Source organism: Pongo pygmaeus, chromosome 5 (assembly GCF_028885625.2).
Source record: "Pongo pygmaeus isolate AG05252 chromosome 5, NHGRI_mPonPyg2-v2.0_pri, whole genome shotgun sequence".
Taxonomy (NCBI): domain Eukaryota; kingdom Metazoa; phylum Chordata; class Mammalia; order Primates; family Hominidae; genus Pongo; species Pongo pygmaeus.
In genome coordinates this window covers 30451014-30472770 of record NC_072378.2, presented here as the reverse complement: position 1 = coordinate 30472770, position 21757 = coordinate 30451014, and the positions used below count along the sequence as shown (strand labels likewise).

At 44.5% G+C, this 21757-nt stretch overlaps 1 protein-coding gene across 1 annotated transcript; it reads left to right on the top strand.

The window, feature by feature from the left end:
* The first annotated feature begins 313 nt into the window (after positions 1 to 313).
* LOC129038154 (uncharacterized) lies at positions 314 to 2942 on the top strand. Its single transcript, XM_054490797.2, has 3 exons — positions 314 to 550; positions 1308 to 1418; positions 2573 to 2942. The coding sequence occupies exons 1-3, from the start codon at positions 512 to 514 to the stop codon at positions 2744 to 2746; spliced, it is 324 nt and encodes a 107-aa protein (XP_054346772.2). The 5' UTR covers positions 314 to 511; the 3' UTR covers positions 2747 to 2942.
* The last annotated feature ends 18815 nt before the right edge of the window (positions 2943 to 21757 follow it).

The window sequence follows — 21757 nt, the reverse complement described above, 5'->3', positions numbered from 1 at the left end:
GCCCGGGGCCACCGCTGGGCGGGAGCGCGCTTGGATCTCGCAGCCGCTAAAGCCTGGCGGGCTCCTCCTCGACTACAAGCCGCGGAAAACAAGTTGCAGCTCCGCACTGTTTTTTAAGTTGAGGTTTTTCTGTCATGCCTGCGGTTTGCTGTTTAGTTCATCGCATTTAGCTTGCAGTTTCAGTGGTGTGCTGAAACAAACCGCTTTAGTGTAAGACGTTCACTGACTGTAATCCGTTTAGTGTAGGGTAAAATCTTTCAGCTTAGTCTTTCAGTTTCGTCGTTCAGCTTAGTGTACTTAGAGAAGAGGCATATTCCTCTTCTGGCGAAATCAGTGGTTAGAGACGAATTCCGTGCTTATAGTCTACTTGGTCGTTAAGAGGCGATCCCCAACGCCATCCGAGATCGCAGCCCTTTTCCCGTCAGTCCCAGCTCATCAGCAAAGGGATCGGTGGCTGTCTCCAGAGGAGACTGAACGACGTTGTCAAAGCGGCTGGATCAAAAGTGTTCCCATGTCGGATGGAGCGGTGTCCACGATGAACCTGAGCATGGTACCAGCATCTGGGGGTGTGGAGTTGGTAGGGAAAGCCAAGGCCCCACAGTGTGAGGAAGGAGGTGAATGGTCAAAAGAGACTGGGCAGAGCCTTCAGTGTTTAGGAATCTCTAAACACTAAATACTCCGTCTCTAAATACTAAATGCTGAGCTGGGATGGAATCTCTGTGCTGGAGGCTAGTGGTGCAAACTCTTTTTCTGCATGAAGTTCCGTCAGGTTAGGCTGCGGTTTCTCATCTGCAGGCACAGATGACTGACTGCCTTCAGCATGGGCCCATCTGTCCATCTCTCCTTCTGACCCCGGTCTCATTACAGGAGAGGGAACTGGGTGCTAGAGGGTGGGGAATCCAGGAAGTCAGAGGGGTCGCACCTGGATAAAGCATTTTGAAAACACAAGTCCCAGGGCTATTGATTTTACCACTTGCAGCCTATTTTTATTTATGAATTTCCTTTCTTTTCCCTTAAATTCCAATGACAAACTATAACATAATCAACGTCCTTAAAACGTATGTAATCCTCTTCATTTAGTAACTATTCTGACCTCAAGTATCCATTCTCTAGTCAAGGGTTATACCTGTTTCTCCTACCCCTTACCAGTGCTGGGTGTGGTGTACCCCTCCTGCAGTATCATCTCCCCTTAAACAAGCATGTTTCCCTAAAATTTCTTCCTTTTTCTCTATGCCTTCCCATCATGTTTGCACTCACTGTGAAGTAAGGAAATGCTTCCCAATTCTATTTTTCCTTCCTACCCTTAGGAGATTTCTCCCTCTGCGCTGAGGGTCTCACTGTGCACTTCCAGCCCTGGGTCGTGGTGGGCTCTGGTGGCCACTGGAGTCCTTGGAGCTGTCTCCCTCTGGCTCTGCTGGGTGAGTGCTCTTCTATCCTCTCTGTCTCCACTGATAAAAACAAATCCGAGAACATGTTCAGAATAACACTTCCAGAAAGGATGGTGTTGAGGGGGATAGGGAGTAGGGGAAGGAACTCCACTCTCTTGGATGAATTTAGAAACAATTTGTTACATTAATCTCTGGACAGGAGCCAAGACAGCCTAGAGTAGTCCAGGCTGCTCAGGTCAAAGGTCCGAAGGCCTCCTCTTGTCCCTCTCCACATTTCAGTAGACTCAGTGCCAAGGGGCAGGTGGCCTCAGCCACAGTAAGTCCCTGAAATCCTGTACCACTGCATGGAATACTGTTCTCTGCATGAGGCAGGCTCCAGGTGCTACCTGCTTCCCTTTCATTTCCCCTGTTCCAAAACATGGTCTCCCCTCTTCTCCCTTTCAATCCTTCCTAGCCGCCAGCTTCCTGGCAAACAACCATATAGAAGTCTTTTAGTTCATATGTTGTTCTTTATCTTTATATCCTCTTGATAATATACATTTATGCCACTTCAAGTGTTTCCATTTTGGATATTAGGTATTGATTTTTCAAAATCCCTTCAGTCCATAGTGCCTTCCACAGCACACACATTTTCATCCTCCTCGTGTAGGCAGGTGGAGATTTTGAGTGCATTGAGAGCCAGAGTTAAAATTACTGACTTATGTGAATGCTACTCAGACCTGAGCCACATGTTAAACTCTCTTAGTTTTTCCTTCCATACATGTTGATGTTTTCAGAGAATTGATAATTGCCTGGCATTTTCATTTTCTTACTTTCCAAGAACCTCAATAAATGAATTCACCAAATGTCCCTTAGTTGAGTAAATGTCTTCTCAATACCTTTAAACTTATGGTGGCTGTTGTCAAGGTCATCTTCTTGGAGATGGCTTCCTCTCTGCCATTAACCCACCCAGGCGACCCTCTTCCTTTGTGGTCCTGTTGCCCTTTCACCTTTTCATGGATTGATGCCTGATTCTATACATCCCACGTCTTGGTCTGTTTATTTTTGTTTTGTATTCTTTTTAATATATATTCCTTCCTTCTCTTCTTGGTATGTTCCCTCCTCTCCGAGTACATCCTTCAACTTCGCTATTGAGAGAAAATTTTTCATGCCTTGCAATGTCTGAATTTCTTTTTATTTTACAGGGTTGGATTCGGGAGTCAAAGTCATCCCCAGCAGAAACAACTGGGGCCACTGGAGGATCCCCAAGGACACAGGTCACCCTTTTCATGCAGGAAGAATCTGAATGGTTCCCACCCAGTTTCCTGGGCAGGCAGAAGAATCCAATACGAGGGGCTGCGGTCTTCTCTGAGTCTTAGGGCCCTTGCAAGATCCTGTTCTGGGTGATTTAGCTGAAGGGCAGGGTGACTTGGGCAAGCATCCTCAGAGCTCTGGGCCTCAGTTTCCTTCGCTGGGTGATGGGTTGATCAGATAGATGGCCTTCCTCACATAGCTGAAAATCAGATGTGGTGAAAGTGCACTGAGACCGGAAACAATGTTATTGTTCTCAAATACATGCCCAGAGAGCACTAAATAAATTTTTATTCAGCTGGCATTTCTGTTCCTTTCTGAACTATGGGACTGATCGAAAGAGGGAGGTTAGGTGGGGTGAGTGTGGGTCCTGGCCAGGAGAATGGAGGAGGGAGGGAAAGGCTGTGAGAAGAAGTGGAAAGAGAGGTACAAAGAATGCAGGATGGTGTCACTTCAGGGAAGGGCCTGGGATTCCTAGTAAGTATGGAGGAGAGGTGGCCCCTGGGATTACCTTTGGAAGCCCACATGTAGCTGATCCCACAGCTTGCTCCTCCTCCTGCCTGGACGTCTACGCCAATGTGACTAGACGCACAGTATAATGGAACTGGCGCTTGATTCTCAGACTGGCACCAGCATCTACCCTCAAGAGTTTTTTTTCATTCCCTTCCTCCCTGTTTCCCCACCCCAGCTGCCAAACCCATTGCTCCATTCTTCCCATATAACTCTACCAGGTACCCATCTCTTGCGTTCTAGTCATGTCCGACGAAGTCTTTTATTAATTTATTTCTTGTAGAGATAGGGTCTTGCATTGTTGTCCAGGCTGGTCTTGAACTCCCCGCCTCACCTCAGCCTCCCGTAGTGCTAATATTATAGGTGTGAGCCACTGCTCCCAGTCTGTGTCTGACAAAGTCTTGAGTGACTAAAAGAGGCATTTTCTTTCACTTTGTAGTCTTGAGCTTCCTTCAGTCTGCCTCTCTCCCCTTTTCCTGTGACCCCAGGCAAGCTTTGTCCTTCCCTTCCTCCTCTGCGGTGCCCTCTGGGCTTCAGAACAGCCCTGGTGAGAATCTGCAGAGCAGCCTGCACACTAGCTGGCTGGGCTTCTGAGCCCCTCCACACTCACTCATACCCCTCTCCCACCTCCCTCCAGTGGTGAGATCGGGAATACAACTCACTGAGTCTCCAAGTCCAATGGATTTTCTATCCCAGGGATGAGCATCTCCTAGTCATCTTCTGTGAAGTAGAGGGAGGCCTCTCTTCCCTTCTGGGCTTCAATTCTGCACTTCCAGAGTTCCCCATTCTTCACGTTTAGTCACTCCACCTTCCTACACATATTTTTGGAATCAACCAACCAGGCTAGATGGACCAGCCAGTCCCCAACGTGAGAGCTGGCAGGGAAGTTCTTAAATAACAGTTTAGTTTTCTTGTAGTGTGACAAAACTGACTCCAAATGCCAAATGAAACCCCTTTAGTGCATGCCCCATGTGCTCAGAAATTTGCCTCATACTCCTTCACTCACACAGAAAAGCAAAGACAAAAATAAAATAACAAAACTCAATTTCCACAACTAAATTTCCCATGTATTATTTTTCCCAACAGAGTTAATCAACAAGCCTGGGATACCTTAGGATCTACTGTGTTCTGTAAATCTAAAACACCGCCTTACATTTGTAAGGCTAACATTTACAGAGCACTTGGTATGTCCAAGGCTCTAGTCTAATAGCCAAGTGAATATTATCTGATTTGTTCCTTGTGATGATTCATTTGATTTCTCAACATGACTGGGTCACGAAGGAGCCCAGATATTTGGCCAAACATTATTCTAGGTATTCCCATGAGTGTGTTCGAAAAATGATTTACATTTAAGTCAGTGGAATTGACTAATGTACATTGCCCTCCATAATGTGAGTGGGCCTCATCAGATCAATTGGAGATATATGTCTCCTATTCATTCTGCTTCTGTGGAGAGCCCTGATCAATACACTGTTCATAACACCAGTGTTTTGGGGATTTATTAATTAATGGAGGCACACTGTGGTTACTTGCCTAGTAAGCTAGAAGAACACTAAAGAGGAAATGTAAGAGCCGAAATTGCTTTTTAGTAGAACTCAGTTTGAAGTTTCCTTGCAGTGGTGAGTGTGGAGATGGGTTCAGCAGGGTGGTCTGCAGTGGGTTTGCCAAGGGTCTCTGGGATTCCACTGGAATTTCTCTCCACTGAAGGGAGAGGCTTAGAGGGTGCCTCCAGTGCTCTCCAGAGGAAATTGGGTCACCTTCATTAAGAGTTCCTCTCTGAAGAAGGGAACTAATGATCCTGACCCTGGAACAGGCCCTGGAGTCTGAGGCATGAGGGAGAAGCCTAGATCTTGGAGAGGTGGACAAAGGAGGAGGGGAATCATAAAGATGGGGCTTTGCCTTCAGCCAGAAGCATTCTGCAATCTCAGGCATGATTCTAAAGATGGAGGAGGGGGGTTCTGGGGATAGGAACCTTTGTTCAGTACCTATTTTGGGGGGTGAGATGGGGTCCCTCATGTTGAATCACAAGAAACAGATTCTATTTTATGACAGTATGATCTACCCATGGTCTTGTTCTTAAACTCTTGCAGATGATGAGTCTCAATAGAGATGAGGAAACTGAGGGTCACAGAGCTAGTGCTTGGATGGATTTACAAATGTAAGAAGCAGGCTTGACTGATCTTGGTGTGACACCTCCTTCTTTCATTGTTTTTCTGGGAGGAGTCTGATTTCTTCTCTTTTTTTACATTGTGAGCTATAGAATATATGCAGAAAAGTTACTACAAACGTACACAATATTTAACTAGTGACTATGACCACACAAGCGCCACGCGGGTCAAGAAGCACAGTTGTCCAGTGCCCCACAAATGCCTTGCTTTCCCCCTCCCATCACACCTCTTCCCTTTCCTAGCTCCAGGAGTGACAGCCTTTCTGACCTCTGTGCTAACATTCTCTCCCCACTATGTGTTTGCAAACACTGTGATTAAAAGATTGCTTCTCAATTTTGGTCTCGTTTTCCTTCTTCAGGTTGTGTCTCTCTTGAGCAGAAACTGTCACTGCCCAAGGTGGGCTGCCAGTCTTGGTGGCTTCTAGTTCCTTTGGGAGTCTTCAGAACTGATTCTGTCTGGCTGTGACAGTGAGGTTTTTGTTTTTTGTTTTTTGTTTTCCTACTCAGGTCTCTGCTCTGCTATGAACCTTTATATGCTGTATGCTGATTTCTGTGTGAACTTAAGTGTTCATTTCTCTGGGATAAATGCCCTAAAGTGCAGTGGTATGTTTAGTTTTTTTTTTTTTTCACCATACTCTAGTTTCTAGAGTGGCTGTACCATCTTACATTCCCACCAGCAATGAGTGATTCAGCCATTTTCTCCACATCCAGTATGTGGTGTTATTTCTATTTCTCATTTTATTCATTCTGATAGGGGTGTAGTAATATCTCATAATGGTTTTAATTACATTTACCCAATGATGAATCATATGGACCACAATTTTTTTTTTTTTTTTGAGATGAAGTCTTGCTCTGTGGCCCCGGCTGGAGTGCAGTGGCGCGATCTGGGCTCACCGCAAGCTCTGCATATGGACCACATTTTTGTGTCCTCTCTTCCCATCTACATATCCTTTTAAAGGAAATATTTGTCATGTGTTTTGTCCACTTTCGTATTTTATTGATTTTTTTAAACTGTTGAATTTTCAGTGTCTTTATATGTTAAAAATGAAGGTTTTTTTTCTTTTTCTTTTTTTTTTTAGCATACGTGGGAAGGTAGTTTGAAACTTTTGAGGTCACCCAAATCTGCTTTTCTTTCTCTTTCTTGGGGACGGATTCTGGATTCAAGATCCTTTCCAACAGTGAAAGCCATTTTAGTGTGCCCTGGGCCCAGGATACCCCAACCTGGTCGCCTTCCCCTTGGGATTTCCCAGCAGCGGGCTGCAGAATATAACATCCAGGAGCGGGGTGTCCTCTCTCTCGGGGCTCTTGGAAGACGCTGCTCCACCTTTGATCACCTGGATTTTTAACTCTATTCGAATCTGGCTGAAGATCTGTGTAGCCTGGGCAAGCCTACAGGCTACAGGACGCGGGGCGGGGCTCACCCGCGCCTCCAGGCTGCGCGCCTGCGGCCGGGCCTCCTCCCAGGTTCCCAGCCTGTTCCTTCACGCCACTCACCTCTCTCTCTCTCTCTCTCTCTCTCTCTCTCGTTTCTTTGTCTCTGGTCCCCATCCTATTCCTCCTCATTCTTCAAGGTGGGCTGGGCTGCCACTTTTTAGCTTCCTTGGCTCCTAAAACAGCGAGTCACTAAGTCGCGTGACGCCTCTTCACATGGTGGTCAGGGGTTCCCACCTCAGCTTGTCAACAGTCTCTGCCTCCCCCCTCGACTGAACATTCAACAGTGGATGCTCCTGGCTCAGTAAGCCCCGAGATACCGCGGTGCCCCGCCAGGAAGGCTTTTTCTGCTCGCAGACAGACCAGGACTTGCAGGACATTGCAAGAGCCTCGAGGAGCCTTCTGGGCCCCAAAGGAGTCGCCTACCCTCATCTGCTCGCGGGCACAGTTCCTGTGCGGGGAACTGGCTCTCCGCAGAGCTGAGGGAACCTCACATCACTGGGGAGGAGCTGCACAAGAGCCGTATGCCGGTCCTGGTCTAGAGACGGATTCCCTGGGTCTGGTTTATGGACACCTTCTGTTCGGTAGAACCAGCGAAAGGGAACGAGTCATTTTTAATTTGTACAATTCCCTGGAAAGATACTCTTACCCCTAGGCTTCCCAGGGCTCAGAGACGGCCTCCCTGGCACGGGGTTCATCTGGGGAAACGGAACAGTCTCCTACGCTCTGTCCTCTCAGGAAGAGGCCTGGACCTAACCCAGAGAGGGTTGCAGATGCTTTGTGGTCTGATACAGATAAAGAAGGACGGCCTCTCCATTTCCGCAATCAGTAGAAGAGATATCACCCCCCTCTGCAATTGAAAGAGTTAAACAAAGTGTCGGGGGGACAGAGAATCTCAACCACCCTGATTTAATTTTCATTTATGCACCATTACTTCCTGGAATGGGAGAATAAACCTTTATTTCCCCCTTGGTGTATGAGGTAGATTCACTGCAAGTCCAGGGCAATGTGCTGAGCTGGAAAACAGGTCTCAATGAATTTAACAGCGTTAACAGTCATCAGTGTGTGTTCTCTGACGTTGACAATATTAAATTAGAGACTAATATCAATAAGATATTTTGGAAACTCTAAATATGTGGAATGAAACCACATATTTCTATATAAATGAATGGCCAAAGACAAAATCACCAGGGATTAAGAAAATATTTTGAATTGAATAATCACAAAAACAACATATCCAAATGTGTGTAATGCAGTTGAAGCAGTGCTCTGAGGCAAATGTGAAACTTTAAGTGCTTACATTGGAAGGGAGGAAAGACCTAATATCACTTCCACTCTAGGAAACTAGAAACAGAAGAGCAAAAACAAACCCAAAGTAAGCAAAGGAAGGAAATCATAAATATGAGAAAAGAAATCAAATAAATAGAGAAAGCAGGTAGCAATAGAGAAAACAGAGGCACAATCTGGTTCTTTGTTACATTGACAAAACTCTAGTTAGACTGACAAAGAAAATAAGAGAGGACAGAAGTCACCAGTACCAAGAATAGAAAATGGGTTATCACCACAGATGCTACGGACATTCAAAGAATAGTAAGAGAATATTATGTACATTTTTTTTGCCAACTTTAATGAAATTAACAATTTGAAAATGTAAACTTGAAGGAAGAAAGGAAGGAATGAAAAATGAAAGAAAACTAACAACTAATATCATTCAAGACTACAGATATAAAAATCTTTAACAAAATGTTACAAACAGAAACTTGGGCTCTAATATTAATATAATCTAAGTCAAAACAGAAATAAAACCAAAAATACACCCAAAATGTATTGCTGTATACAAGCAACAAACAATTGGATATAAAATGATAAAATCTTTCCAAGTATAGTAATATAAAAACTAGAAAATATTTAGAAATAAATTATACAAAAGTTGTCTAAGACTTCTGAAAACCAAGACACTGAAAACCAAGAAACAGTGTGTAGAGAAAGTAACGAAGACTCAAATAAATCTATCCCTTGTTCATAAATAGCAAGACTCAACATTGTTAAGATATCCTTCTTAAATAGATCTAGAGATTCAACAAAACATAAAACAAAATTCTAGGAGGGTTTTTGGTGGAAACTAATAAGTTGATTTAAAAATTTATATGAAAACATAAAAGACCTACAATAACCTAAGCAAATTTTCAAATAATGAACAAATTAGAGGACTTATTTTCAGCTAAAGAAGCTGAGATAATTTATTGTATTTATAAACATTCTTGTACAATTGCACCTATTACTTCATATATTTTAATTTTTATGGGTACTTAGGTGCATATACTTATCAGATACATGAGATATTTTGATATTGGCATACAATATGTAATAACCACATCAGAGTAAATGCAGTATTCACCACCTCAACCATTTCTCCTTTTTTTATGTTACATACAATCCAATTATACTCTTTTAGCTATTTTAAAATGTACAGTAAATTATTATTGACTATAGGAACTCTGTTGTGCTATCAAATACTAGATCTTATTCATCCTGATACACATTTTTTTTGTACCCATTAACCATCCCCACTCCCCTGCTGGTCCTCAAGCAACCACCTTTCTACTCCATCTCCATGAGTTCTATTATTTTAACTTTTAGCCTCTACAAATAAGTGAGAGCATGTGAAGTTTGTCTTTCTGTGTCTGGCTCATTTCACTTAACATAAAAACCTCCAATTCCATCCATGTTGTTGCAAATGAGAGGACTTCATTCTTTTTCATGGCTGAATAATATTCCATTGTGTATATGTACCACATTTTCTTTATCCATTTGTCTATTGAAGGACACTTGTGTTGCTTCCAAATCTTGGCTATTGTGCATAGTGCACACCTATGACTTTCTTTAAAAATTGTTGTTTTCTATCACTGCAACTTGGGCTTGGTGAAATTCCCAAGAGAAAAATGTTTCTACCAAATAAGAACTCATTATTTGGTTACCTTAGAAGTTGAGGCAACCTGTAGGTTATTTTAGGCTACCCTTATACATGCAGGGGCAAATGATACTTATTATCAAGAAGAACTAGTAAAGACAGTTGTTAAAAATCGGTAAAATTAAATTTCAGTGGAATATGGCTTCAAGAAATGATATTCTATTAGAGACATCATTACTTTCTTTAGCAATACAAGGCAAATACGATTTTATTATTACAAATGACAGATTAGTTGAAATGATGCAAGTGATTGACCCTACAAAAGTAAATAAAGAAAATTGTAGAAGAGAGAGAACCAAAATTATAGCAATGAGGAAATACAATAAATTATTTGAATCAGGCAAACATAAGACAATACCAAAGATGAAATTACCATAAATTACATGACATGTATGCTAAAACTTTTTTAGCAATTAAAAAGTTCTCTCTGTCCTCACCTACCACATTTATTTGGATGCTATGTCCTATTTATTCTACCTCTGAAATAGCTTTAAGGAAATCTGGCTCATGGCTCCAAACCCGATTCACCGTCCTCAGGTCTGACGCCTGCCCTGCCCTGCCCTGCCCTGCCCTTTGATTTCCTTTCCTTTCCTTTCCTTTATTATTATTATTATTATTTTGGAGCAGAGCAAAGGCAGCCTCCAGTCTCTCTCTCTCTCTCTCTTTCTCTCTCTCTCTCTGCAGTGGCAGGGGCGGGGCGCTCCACCCCACCGCCTGTCTCAGGGGTTCCGAGGCTTCTCAAACCCGGTCCCAGCCCGGGGATGAGCACAGACGGGGTACGTCCCTTGTCCCCCAGGCAGCCCATGGGCCAAAAGGGGCGCATCCCGACAGCATGGTGGGACAAGTGTGTGAGCGCACGAGAGGCCTGCCACCTGCTCCAAGCCGAGTAGTGACGGGGCGATGGGAGAAGCCTGCTTCGGAGTGGAGGAAAGATGGAATGAACAGGCGGAGTCGGACAATCCCTGGTGCAGAGGACTGACTTTCCATAGACTGCAGCAAGGGAGCTGCTCTGCTTCCTGAGAGCCCCGACCCAGAATCAGGTCCTTTACAAAGGTTCAGGACCAGGTTTCCCCACCAAGGTGCAAATCGCCCGATGGGCAAGGAAGGGAGAGGCAACCTTTCCGGTCTAGCCTTGTGTCCCAGGATGAGAGGTTCTTTGCACCGAACTGGCTTCTGCACAATCATGGAGATGGGGACTGGCTATCCAAGTCCAACCAAGGCTCCCTGCTGTGGCCTCATTCTGCCTTGGTGGGATTCTGACTTAGAGGCATTCAGTCACAATCCACTTGTATTGTTTAATGGTTAAAACCAGATTCCTTCCTTAGGTCCTTTAAAAGGTACCTTAGGGCCTGGTAAGATGGCTCAGGTTTGTAATCCCAGCTGAGGCTTTGATTCAAGACCAGCCTGGGCAACATAGTGAGATTCTTCTCAACCCCCACACCCCAACAAAAATGAATAACAGTAACTCCTCCCCTCTGAAGTAAAAATAAATAAATAAATAAATAAGCTGTTCTTGGTGGCACATGTCTGTAGTCACAAATACTCAGCAGGCTGAGGCGGGAGGATCACTTGGGCCCAGTAGGTCCAGGCTGCAGTGAGCTATGATCACGCCACTGCACTTCAGCCTGGGTGACAGAGGGAGACCCTGTCTCTAAATAAATGAATGCAAACATAAAGCTGCCTTAGGTTCCAAATGCACCATCAACTCCACAGGCAAGTGTTCTATTCTGTTAATTAACCTGTCCTCAAAGTACACTATATACTTTCTGGCACCTGGGCCATTACTCAGCTTTTTCCTGTCACCTGGAATATCTTTCTTCTCTTCTGCCATGCACAGACTTGTAAACACTCAAAGACCACTGAAGTTTCATTCCATGTCTTTGCTTTCCTTTGACCTCCTCATCCCTTCATCCCTATTGTAATGACAAAATTTAATCCTCCCTCAGTGGTTTCCCCTTATCAAACATTGGATGTACTTCTTTTTTTTTTTTTTTTTTTTTGTTCCCCAGGTTGGAGTGCAGTGGCGCGATCTCGGCTCACTGCAAGCTCCGCCTCCCTGATTCACGGCATTCTCCCGCCTCAGCGTCCTGAGTAGCTGGGACTACAGGCGCCCGCCACCACGCCTGGCTAATTTTTTGTATTTTTAGTAGAGACGGGGTTTCACTGTGTTAGCCAGGATGCTCTCAACCTCCTGACCTCGTGATCCGTCCGCCTCGGCCTCCCAAAGTGCTGGGATTACAGGCGTGAGCCACTGCGCCCAGCCCTGGATGTACTTCTAGGAGAGCATTTTTTGCTAGGAGAATGGTAGCCCACAAGGCTAGTATGATAGCTAAATAATGGCCCCCAAACATATCCATATCCTAATCATTTTTATGATTAATGCTTTATGTTGGAGGCCCCTGATGGGAACCCAGGAGATCAGGTATAGTCTAAGCACTGTCCCGCCTGGAAATAGTTAATATACCAATTGCATTCAATAGAAGAAAGCAGAAACCACCTTGGACTTTTAAAAAAACCATTCTTGGCCAGGTGCGGTGGCTCACGCCTGTAATCCTAGCACTTTGGGAGGGCCGAGGTGGGCAGATCACCTGAGGTCAGGAGTCTAAGACCAGGCTGACCATTATGAAACCCTGTCTCTATTAAAAATACAAAAATTAGCCAGGTGTGGTAGCATGCACCTGTAATCCCAGCTACTAGGGAGGCTGAGGCAGGAGAATCACTTGAACCCGGGAGGCGGAGGTTGCAGTGAGCTGAGATTGTGCCATTGCACTCCAGCCTGGGCAACAAGAGGGAAACTCCATTTCAAAAAAACCAAACCAAAATAACACACACACACACACACACACACACACACAAAACAACAACAACAACAACAATAACAACAGCAACAAAAAACAAATAAAAAACCATTCTCAAAGACACTGTCACCCCAGGCCTCTTTCCTTGGACATGGGGGTGGCCTGACCTTGCCTTTTTTCATCTGGGCAATAGAGTGTTCTTCAGAGCTTGCCCACAGGATCAGAGATCCCAACCCCAGGGCCAACCGAGAGAGGTTTCCCACTCCTTTCTCGTGGCCCATAATGACACCCACACCCTGAAGCCACCAGTGAGGTCTGCTCCCTTGATCACCAAAGGGGAAAGAGGGGACTGCACAGAGCAGCAGAATGAAAGTCCTTCCAAGTTCACTATTGTGACAAACCTGGAGACCAGAAATAGAAATAGGGAAGCCTGGTCTTGATGCGGGGCTGACCAGAGACTACAGGTCTCCCACTCCTCCTTCACGGTGCTGGAGGCTTCACAGGCTTCTCCCAGGGAAGATCAGTGTTTGTCCTGGAGAAGAGATTGGTTCTCAAACCCTTGGAATGCAGATCCAGTACCCTAGGCACCTGATTGTACCTGGTCCCCCAGGCACAGCGTGAGGGTGATGGGGTCTCCAGGCCCCTGGGAGCTGCACTGCCCTTCACACCTGGACACTGACTGCATCTTTCTTTAGCTTCTTCTCTGCTTCCACAAGCCACAAGCAGCTGGGCCCTGCAGGAGATCCCAGCCCACCCAGCCCAACTCTGACGGCTCTCCTTGTGCACCTGGTCTCGCTGTTCCAAGGCTTTCCGGAGAGGCCAGCCCAGATTCGGAGGAAAGGGTTACCCATGCTGCAAGCCTCACTCAGCCCAAGAGAGGAGGAGCCCTGGTTCCCTGAGCCCAGGGCCAAATGCTGCCAGACAGGCCCTCAGATCCTGGGTCTGCTAAATTGTCACCTGATCTTCCTCGGCTACCAACTGTGGAAGCCAAGTGGGCAGCTTTACAGGTGTTGAGCTTTTGGTTCCTCAGCAGATGGCTGCAGTTGGGCCTAGGGCCTCCAAACTGCAATGTACAGTACATCTAATGTTCGCTAAGGGAAAACCACTGAGGGAGGACTTATTTTTTTCATTACAATAGGGATGAAGGAATGAGGAGATCAAAGGACAGCAAAGACATAGAATGAAACTTCAGTGGTATTTGAGTGTTTATAAGTCTGTGCATGAGAGAAGAGGAGAAAGACATTACAGGTAAAAGGAAAAGCCTACAGGTTTCTTCTTGTTCTGGAGGCATCTGTGGTTAGAAAAGGACTTTGGTGCTTATTCTCAATTTTTTCTGAGGTCTCAGCCCAATTTCCCCAATCAGTTCAAGCTTATTAGCAAAGAGCACAACAGTAGGGAGAAGAGGGTCTCCAGTGGAGTCCGGAGGAGATCTTGGAGAACCGCTGGACCTGAGGTTTCCACAAGTTCAAGACAGTGGTGTGCACAGAGCTTGATTGGCACATGGATCTGTGAGTCTGGAGTTGGAAGAGGAAAATCAAGGTTATTATATGTACATAATCAAGGTCCTTAAAACATGTATGTAAACTTCATTTAGTAATTATTCTGAACCTTCTAGTATCTATCTCATAGTTAAGAGTTATACCAGCTACCCCCACCCCGCCCCCATCCCCACCCTGCCAGGGCCCAGAAGCCATGTCTCTCCCCCATCACCACCTTCTTCCTTGCCCCTGAACCATCCTGACTAAGCCTGCCTTAGTTTAGAGGTAATTTCTTCATGTTTCTCTGTGTTTTCCCATGATGTTTACACTCTCTATGAAACAAGGGATAGCTTTGTCATTCTGGCTTTTCCTTTCCACCCACAGAAAAATTTTCCCTAGGAGCTGACACCCTCACTGTGGACCTGGAGCCCCAGCCCTGGTGAGCTCTGGTCACTGGGGCAGTCCCTGGTGAGCTATGGTCCCTGGGGCAGTCCCTGGTGCACTCGTGCTCTGGCTGGGCTAGGCGCCCTTGTCACCAACTGGTAAAAACAAACCCCAGAGTATGTGCAGAACAATACTTTGATGACATGTTGGTGGTGTGGGGTACAGGAAATAAGGGGAGGAATTACACTCGAGGAAATGAATTTAGAGAGAATTTGTCATATAACTCTTAGAAAAGGAGCCATGAGGGAGGCTAGAGTATGCCCGGCTGCTCAGATCAGATGAAGACAATTTGGGATCTCAGGGAGCTGCCAGCACTTCCTGGAACCCTGTTTTCTGAGTCGAACTGGCTCCAGAGGCTCCCTGCTTTTCTTTTTCTTCTTTTTTTTTTTTTTGCCGTTTGCAAAATACTGATTCTCCTCTACTCCCTCTCAACCATTCCCACCCACCGCCTTTCAAGTAGACAGCCCCTTTCAAGATTTTTGGCTTATGTTTCTTTTCTTCTTTCTCTCCATGTCTCTTAATAGCATACATTTGAGTGACTTAAAACATTTCAGTTTCAGGCACTCTGTACTAATTTTTCAGTATTGCCTTCACCCTTGGTACCTGGCCCCAACATACCCAATTTCATCCTCCCAGTAAGTATATGGTAATTTTGACTTGATTGGGAATCAGAGATACAATTATTTATGCATGTGAATATTAGCCAAACCCAAGCCGCATGTTAAGCCCCCTTAACTTGTCTTTTCCATGCACACATACTGATGTTTTCCAGGGATTTAATAATTACCTGGTGTTTTCATTTTCTCACTTACCATGATCTTCTACTTTAATAAATGTATCCCCCAAGTCTACCCTAGTTGAGTAAATCCCTTCTTAGCATCTTCAAACTCATGGAGGTTGTTGTCAAGGACATTTTCTTGGGGAAGACTCTCTCTGCCTTCCCACCCACCTGGGCCACCTTGTCACTTTCTGGGCCTGCTGCCTTGTCAACTCTTCTCCTACCCCCACCTACTTCTCTGGTGAGTTTCATCCCCTCTTACCAGTGCCCCAGTTCCCCAGATCCAAAATCTTCCTCTTTGGGTATAGGTCTTCCTTTCTGGAACATATCCCAAAATTTCCTGACAAAGGATTTAATTCTTGATGCATTGCATGTTTGAATTTCTTCCCATTTTACAGAGAAGGATTGTAGAGATGAGGTCATCTTTGGCCGGAAAAACTGGGGCCATAGGAGAAGCTCATCCAAGGGTGTAGGTGGCCCCTCTGATGCACAAAATATCTAAATCATTCCTATCCAATTTCCCCAGCAGGCAGCAGAATAAAACACCAGGGGCTGGAGTCTACTGTTTTGGGCTAAAAGTCGGGCTTTCTACTGTTAGGGCTCTTGCGAGATGTTCCAGAGGTTCAGCTGAAGGGTTGGATGAACTCGGGCAAGCATCCTTAAGGCTCTGGGCCAGAGTTTCCTTCCCCAGGCCTTGAGTCAATCTGATGACCTTCTCATAGCTGAGGATCAGATGTGGGGAAAATGCTTTGAGACCAAGGACAATGTCATTGTCCTCAAATACAGAGGAGTACTGAGTAAAGTATTAAAACACCTGACCTCAGCCTGCATCTGGTCCTTCCTAAGCTACCAGAGGGGAAGAGAGGGGAGAGGCAGTGTGAATGGGGCTTCAGGCCAGGAGAACAGAAGAGGGAGGGAGAGGGTGAGAGGAGAAGAGGAGGGAGGGCAGGCTGGCGTCAGCACACAGAGGGATCCCAGGATTCAGGATTCCTTCCTAGAAAGTGTGGCAGAGGAATGGGCCAGGGAATACATTCATGAGCCCGCATTTGGCTGGTCTCACAGCTTGGATTTCTCCACTTGCTGGAGTCTCTTACCAACGTGATTATAACCTAATAAAGCAGAACCCAGCACCTGTATCTGAGACTGGTGCCATCACCCAGCCCCTAGTTCTTTCTTTATTCCCTTCCTGTCTCCTCATTCCCAGCCACTGACCCCTTTCCCTGGTGATATTCTTCCCATCTTGCCATTCTTCCCATCACAAACTACAAGGAAGCTGCCTCTTGGGCTCCTGTCATGACTGAGAAAGCCTTGAATGACTAAAACATGTAATCTCTTTTTGCTCTGTAGTCTGGGGTGTCTTCCCATCTCCACCTCCCTCTCTGGATCGGCAGAACCCAGGTGACCCCACACATGCCTTTCCCCTCCGATGCCTCCCCATCCTCTGCAGGACAAATCTTTTCACCTCCTGACTCTGTCTGGTGGGGACCTGCTGGACAGCCTGCATGCCTGTCAGCCCCAGGGAACAACCCAACTTCCGGTGCCTCTCTGTACCCACTCACCTCTCCCCAGGACACCTTTCCTGGCTCTAACTTTAAGATCCTCTCCAGCTGTTACAAGCTCCTGGGCAGTGTTTCATTGATCAGAGTGGCAGGGCGCTGGCAGCTCAATTAGTGGCTTGGGAGCTGAGATCCTCTGCTGGGTGTTTTCTATTTTTCAAGAGGAGGAGAGACTTGCTTTTAAAGCGGAGGAGCTAGATAAGATCTTAGGAGGCCTGTTCTAGTTCAGGCACCATCCTCCTGGGGAAAGTTTAATTGACAAGCTGGACTTTTTAGGGGATGGTACAATCCAACTTGACTTTTTCATTTTATTATTTTCTCCAAAGGCATCCTCACTTCCAGGTTTTCTTGGGGCAGAATGGTCCTGGCCTGCCCAGTGTTCGTCTTAAATGTTTCTTGAATTTATCAGATCTTGAAGACTTACCTGGTGGTGCTATCCAAACCCTTATTCTCAAGGGATCTGAGGCTGTGTTAATTGTATTATTCTCTGCTGGCATTGTTACATGCATTCTTTCAAGATCATAATTGGGCTCAAGCACCAAGAGGCAACCACATGGATGATCTGGGTTCCAAACGTATTCTTATCTGCTGGCATTGTGGAACACCACATCCTCTCAGTAGGGTCAACTGACCCCTGCCAGTGCTGGATCTTTTTGGTCTGATTGGTGTTTGAAACCATGAAGGCCAGAGTGTCCAGGCAACAGCTACAGCTTGTATGGCTTTTAGTTCAGTGTAGTTAATGCCATGGCACCGGGGAAGTGAGAACCATAATTTTTTTTTTTTTTTGACACAGGGTGTTTCTCTGTTGCCCAGGCTGGAGTACAATGGTGTGACCTCATCTCACAGCAACCCCCACCTCCTGAGTTTAAGGGATCCTCCCACATCAGCCTCCTGAGTACCTGGGACTGCAGGTGCATGCCACCACGCCCATCTAATTTTTTTTGTATTTTTTGTAGAGATGGGATTTCACGATGTTCTCTAGGCTGGTTTCGAACTGCTGGGCTCAAGTGATCCATCCACCTTGGCCTCCCAAAGTGCTGGAATTGCAGATGTGAGCCACCATGGCTGGCTGAGAGCCATGACTTCTAATCTAGCAGAGCCTCCATTTAAAGAAACCAGAAGCGCTTTTTTTTTTTTTTTCCCCAATGGGCCTTTGATTGTGATGGAAAAAGGCCCACTCCTGCCATCTCTTGATTCCTGGACCAAAGCCCTTTTTTCATTAGGAACAGAGCACCGGATAGCTTATAGGGGTCCCTGATTCAATACCTGCACTGCACGTGTAAACATGATGGAAGTTTACACCCCATCTGAAGAAGTGTTGCCTCTCAGTTGGTTTTTCAGCAGAATAATGCACAGATTATCTCAATACCAGGAGTGACAGAAGCCAGCAGCTTCAGAGTGGTGCAGTGTGTGATACCGTCAGTAGATCCCATGATAATGGGCCATTCCTACACTTTTTTTGTTGTGAAGTTGGTTTCCTGGACAGGGTATGGTGTACGAGATCAGATATGCTGTAAGCCCCTGGATGGTAGTATTTGGCTGATATACTATGAACAGAAGAAGAAGACTTCTACCTAGCTTGCTTCTATTTCTGTGAGAATGAACTGCCGGCTATTTGAGGATGGAGGACTTGCAATATAGTCAACTTGGCATCAAATTGCTGTTTGGTTTCCTCAAAGAATATTGCCATATTGCTGGCTCAACATTGATCTTTGTTGCTGGTGGGAGGGACATTCAGAGGTGGCCCAAACTAAAAATGAAGTCACAAAACCAATTCAATTGACAATAACATCCAATATTTAGGAATCAGTTTATGAAAATATGTCAAAATATGTATGCTAAAAACTACAAAACACTACTGAGAGAAATTAAATCAGATCTTAACAAATGGACAGACATTTAGTGTTCTCGACAGGAAGACTCAATATTGACAAGATGGTATTTTTATCTAAATTGATCTATAAATAAAATTCCCGTCGAAATCTAAGGAAATGTTTTAGTAAAAATAGACTCACTGATGCTAAAATGTGTATTGGATCTAGAAGAGCCACAACAATTTTTAAAATGGAGAACGAAGTAAGAGGACTTATACCACCCAGTTTCAAACGTTCCTCTAAAGCCACAGTAATCAAAACAGTGGTGTATTGCCCCACAGACAAGACAATACCAACTGATGGAACAGAGTTGAGAGTCCAGACTTACTTTCTTGTATCTAGGGTTAATTAATTTTCAGCAAAGGTGCCAAAGGAAAGTTTTTTCAACAAGTAGGGCTTGGACTTTTGGATATGCACTTGCAAAAGATCAAGTTTTACCATTACCTCACATCAAACACAAAAATAACTCAAAATGGATCATAGACCTAAATGTAAGACCCAAAACTATACAAATAGTTTAGAAGGAAATGTAGGAGAAAATCTTCCTGACCTGAGGGTGGACAAACAGTTCTTAGATATTGTGATCTCATGCAAAGAATGCTTGGATAGATACATAATAGAAAAAGATTGATAAATTGGATTTCATCAACATTAATAACTCTTCAGTTTCAAGGACACTATTAAGCAAATTAAAAAAAAAACAAGTCACAGACCCGGAACAAATATTGGCAAATCATATACCTGATTAAAAGGAAAGAAAGAAAATTACCAACTAATGTTACTCAGTATTATAGATATAAAAATATTTAACAAAATATTACCAAAACAGACTTAGGCTACAAGGTCAATAGAAAAATAAAACCAAACTAAAACAGAAACAAAACTAACAACACTCCGCAAATATATTCTTTTATATTGGCAGTAAACAATTGGAGATAAATTTTTAAAATCTTTCCAAGTACAGTAGTGTCAAGATCAGAAAATATTTAGGAATAAATAGTACAAATGATGTCTAAGACTTCAGAAAACTAAGACACTGAAAACCAAAAAACAGTGTGGAGAGAAAATAAAGAAGACCTAAATAAATTGACACCTTGATCATGAATAGCAAGACTCAACATTGTTAAATACGATCCTTCACAAATTGATGTAGAAATTCAACCAAATACCAAACCAAATTCTAGGAGGCTTTTTGTCGGAAATTAATGAACTGATTTTAAAATGTATGCCAAAACATAAAAGACCTAAAAAAACTAAGAGATTTTTAAAAAGATGAACAAAGTTAGAGAACTTACTTTCAGCTCAAAATCTGAGATACTATTGTTTATAATTATTCTTGTACAATTACACCTATTTCTTTTATTTTTATACTGTAAGTTCTAGGATACATGTGCACAACATGCAGGTTTGTTACATATGTACACATGTGCCATGTTGGTATGCTGCACCCATTAACTCGTCATTTACATTAGGTATATCTCCTAATGCTATCCCTCCCCTGTCCCCCCACCCCACGACAGGCCCCGGTGTGTGATGTTCCCCTTCCTGTGTCCAAGTGTTCTCATTGTTCAATTCCCACCTATGAGTGAGAACATGCGGTGTTTGGTTTTCTGTGCTTCTGATAGTTTGCTGAGAATGATGGTTTCCAGCTTCATCCATGTCCCCACAAAGGACATGAACTCATCCTTTTTTTATGGCTGCATAGTATTCCATGGAATTACACTTATTTCTTAAAAAATTTCTGGTTTCTATTACTGCAGCCTTGGGCTTGGTGGCATCACCAAGAGAGGAATGTTTCTACCAAATAAGAACTCATTTTTTTTTTTAAAATAGAAGTTGAGGCAGCATGTAGGTGATTTTTGGCTATTCTTGCTCCTGAACATTTAACACATTCGGGGGTGAACAATACTAATGATCAAGGAGAGAAACAGTAAGGAAAGTAGTTAAAATTTAGTGCAATATAAATTTGACTGAAATACGTTTCAATAAATGATTTTCTAACAGAGATATCATTATTTTCCTCAGCAATACAGTCAAATATGATTTTCTTATGATTAATATTTTCAGCTTTTTGGTCACCTAGCTTTTACTACTAAAGATGACAGTTTAATTGAAATGATAAAAGTGATTGATCGTATAAAACTAAATAAAAAATTATAGAAGAAATAAAGTTGTAGCAATATGAAAATGGAATAAAGTATTTGAAAGTAATAAAAATAAAACAATGACGAAGATGAAACGATCATAAATTACATAGCTTGCATGTTTGCTCCCTAAACTCCTATTGGATGAAGCTTAAGATTTCTTAGCAGTTTAAAAATGTTTCCTGTCACTCACCTACCTCATTTATTTAGGTGCTATGTCCTATTCATTCTACCTCTGAAATAGTGTTAAAAGAATCTGGCCAATGGTTCCAATCCTATTGCACACTTGGTTTGGCTCATATCCCCCCACCCCTTTTCCTTTTTCCTTTTTTAGGTGGAGGGGCGCAAGGGCAGAGTCCAGTCTGCCCTTCTCTGTCTGTCGCCCTGGGGGAGGGGGCAGTGTGACTTCCTTAGTATCTGGCTGGCCTCAGGCGCGGCTGGCGCTGCCCCACTTGGCCGTGGCCACCCCTGGGACAGGGGCCACCAGACAGCCCCCCGACACAGCTGTCGACCTTCCCGCTGCAGCCCAAGTCCCATTCCGAGGCCTTGGGGAGCCCTGGTTGGGCACGTACCTCTCTCCGGGTAAGCCCCTAGGGAGGGAGGAGCGCCTCCCAACCGCACTGCACATTTGGTGCAGGCGAGCTCCTGGGCAAGATGCGCAACCTGCTCTGAGGCTCGAGTCAGGGGGATGTTGTAGGGAGCGCGCCTCCAGCCAAGGACAAACCACGGGGGTTGGAGGAAGGAAGGATGAAATGGACATGCTCGCGGTGGGACAAACCCTTGTGCGGAGAGCTGACTTTCAACAGATCGAAGCTCGGGAGCTGCTCTGCTATTGTGAGAACCTCAGCTATTGTGAGAGCCTTCATCTGGAAGCAGGTCCCCTAGAAATGGTTCAGCACCAGATTCCGCCAAAAATATACATTGCGGG

Excerpts from the sequence above, each read along its gene's own strand:
- LOC129038154 (XM_054490797.2), top strand. The coding sequence starts at position 512 with ATGTCGGATGGAGCGGTGTCCACGATGAACCTGAGCATG. Across the intron at positions 551-1,307 it reads CCACGATGAACCTGAGCATG|GAGATTTCTCCCTCTGCGCT; the intron begins GTACCAGCATCT and ends TCCTACCCTTAG. Across the intron at positions 1,419-2,572 it reads TCTCCCTCTGGCTCTGCTGG|GGTTGGATTCGGGAGTCAAA; the intron begins GTGAGTGCTCTT and ends TTTATTTTACAG.